The 2,801-nt window shown below is 20.2% G+C and overlaps 1 protein-coding gene across 1 annotated transcript; it reads right to left on the bottom strand.

Moving 5' to 3' along the window:
* Positions 1-628: 628 nt before the first annotated feature.
* Positions 629-1,923, bottom strand: PGO_003910 (variable surface protein; the record flags this gene model as incomplete). Its single annotated transcript, XM_028691386.1, has 4 exons — positions 629-799; positions 907-1,220; positions 1,363-1,759; positions 1,912-1,923. The coding sequence occupies 4 exons, from the start codon at positions 1,921-1,923 to the stop codon at positions 629-631; spliced, it is 894 nt and encodes a 297-aa protein (XP_028547187.1).
* Between the last annotated feature and the right edge of the window lie 878 nt (positions 1,924-2,801).

Below are 2,801 nucleotides of genomic sequence, written 5' to 3'. Positions count from 1 at the left end.
CATTCACACTAGTAATTTAATAATGTAAAATATTTTTTAACACTTAAATTCATTACATAAATAAAATTAACAGAATACCAATTACAATAAAAATATTTGTAAATATAAAAATACAAAAAACAAAATAAAATATATATAAAACAATAAAATTCAAACGTGAACATGAAGAAGCAAGCATTAATTCTGAAACACAAAACCTATAACATAAATCATAAAAATAAAACATACAACCTAAACTATAAGTAACGATAACTAAATCCTTAAGACAAAAAGCATACAATATGAAACCCTAACGCTAAAACATAAATAAAAAACAAAACATTAGATCCAAAACGTCGTATCCTGAATCCTTAACAATAAAACATAAATCCTTAAAAAAAAACACACAACAAAAGAATGAACCATTAACACCATATCCAAGACGCTAAACCCTAAAAACATGAACCATAAAAACATAAATAATAATAGCATAAACCCTGAAACATAAACACTAAAACCAAAACCGTAAACCCTAAAACCTAAACCTGCATACACATTTTTTTTGTAGTTTATTAGGTGTCTAACTCATTACTATCTATTATTTTACTATAATTACACTAAAGTAAGTTTTTCTTTTAACATAAGTATATTATGATTTGCTTCGACAAATATACATTATGTTATACATTTTTTCTTCTAAATCCATGGAATTATTATCATATTCAGTAAAATGATCCTCATATGATTCTTCATTTGTTTTCTTTAAGGTCTTTCCCATTCTTATAATAATGAGGTATAAATAGTGTCTGAACGGTGTAAACTAACATTTTAAAAATCTTTTAATGACTTTTTTTATATAGATTTATTAATGTAATTTTATGTTTAATCAAATGTAATAATATTAGTACAGCATTATAATTTTTTAACAGTATTTTTATTAACCTTATAGAAACCCAAGAAGATTACTCCTACAATAATAATGATAAATACTGTTCTTATTATAGTTTTTATGCTAGTATTAGTAGAAGAGGGAGGAAGTAAAAAATCAGCTTCGAAAAGTCTAGAATATCGTTGTACGTAACCAATTTCTTTTAACGATTTGCATGTTATATCATAATCATTAGAATAATTATCATTAGATAATCTTGATAGCTCTTCCTTGCAATTATCATTGGATTTCCAGTCAATATTTTCAATTAAGCACCTAATCTTATTTAACTCTTTAACCAAAGAGGTGTCATCTTTTATATTATTAATATGTATTAATTTATTATATACTTTAATTAATTCATTAAAGTAATCACATAATGTTTTTTTTATCAAGACTTAATTTAATAGAATAAATAAGATCATTGTACTCTTCATATAACTTATATAATTTACTAACTTTATCAAATAAATCTTTATTCATATAATTGATATCCTTTATACATCTGTTATATTTATCGTCATTATTATTATAGTGAACATATTCTATGAAATATCGAAATATGTACCATTTTGATTTAAAATCTATGTCTATAAATTCTCTAATTTTTTTGTTTATCCAATAGTTAATAAAATTACAGCATTCCGAGTTATTACATGAATCTTCTTTTTTAAAATACTCAAAATATTTTTTTATCCTCTTACAACTATGAATAAATCTATCCCGTATAGTGCTTTCAATAGTTCTATATTCGGGATTTAAAAATATATTAATATCATCTGTATTTACTTCAGTTCCAACTGTTGTATCGAAAATTTCTTTAAAAAATATGTAATCTTCTATTGCGTAATACTGATAAAAATATATAAATTACAAAATATGCATAGGTAAACTTAAATGTTAAATAAGTAATATTATTGATAAATTTCTAAAATAATCCATTCAAAAAAATAAGCTATTATTTAGGATTGTATATGCATATAAAAATTCGTTTCACTACTTACATCTGTTGACATTATATACATTAAAAAAAAAAATTAGTTTAATATTAATATAATTTTATTTGTAATTATTGAACAACAGATAAAATTAAATATTTTTTGTATCGTAAATTAGTATTACAAATTTTAAATTTTAACCACATACTTTATTAAAAAAACATTTTTATTAATATATATTTCTGTAATATAATTTTCTCTTAGCAATGTATAAAAAAAGAAATATTATGTATGTTTATATTATTATGAAATATTTTATATACATTAAACTAATATATGAAAAACATACAAATATGAAATTATTAATAATATAAAAAGATGATATCTTTTATAATGTTTTACTCAGGGAAATAAATTATTCTTTATGCTTAATGCCTATCGATGAGTAATATATATTATGATAAGTATGAATGGTTCATTGAATAAGAATTACACAAACATAAATATGATGTATTTTATAATATAATTTGTATACTATTATGATTTATGTATATATATATATATACATTATAGGCTCGTATTTTAAAATTAAAAGAATTAATACTATTTTGCGTCAACTGCGTTCTGTAATAAATTTATTTATCTTAAAATATATCTTTATATTATAAAAAAATATATTTATGTAAAACTAAAAATACAATATAAATTATGTTCTTCTCCTATGAATTTTATATTTACAAGAAAAAATTATTATTATATAACATTAAATAAAGACTTATATTAGCATATTATGTAATATATTATATACATTAAAATAAATGATTATACGTTATGCCCAATTACATATTTTGTTAAAAATGATATATTATATATATGAATATAATAATTAAAAAAGTGAGAAAACTGTATAATTTAATCATATATAAAATTAAAGGAAAATAAATAATGCATTGCTT

Source organism: Plasmodium gonderi (genome assembly GCF_002157705.1).
Source record: "Plasmodium gonderi DNA, contig: Pgo-contig_591, whole genome shotgun sequence".
NCBI classification, from domain to species: Eukaryota; Apicomplexa; class Aconoidasida; order Haemosporida; family Plasmodiidae; genus Plasmodium; species Plasmodium gonderi.
The sequence above is the reverse complement of the archived record's forward strand: the minus strand, read 5'-3'. Positions and strand labels throughout refer to the sequence as shown.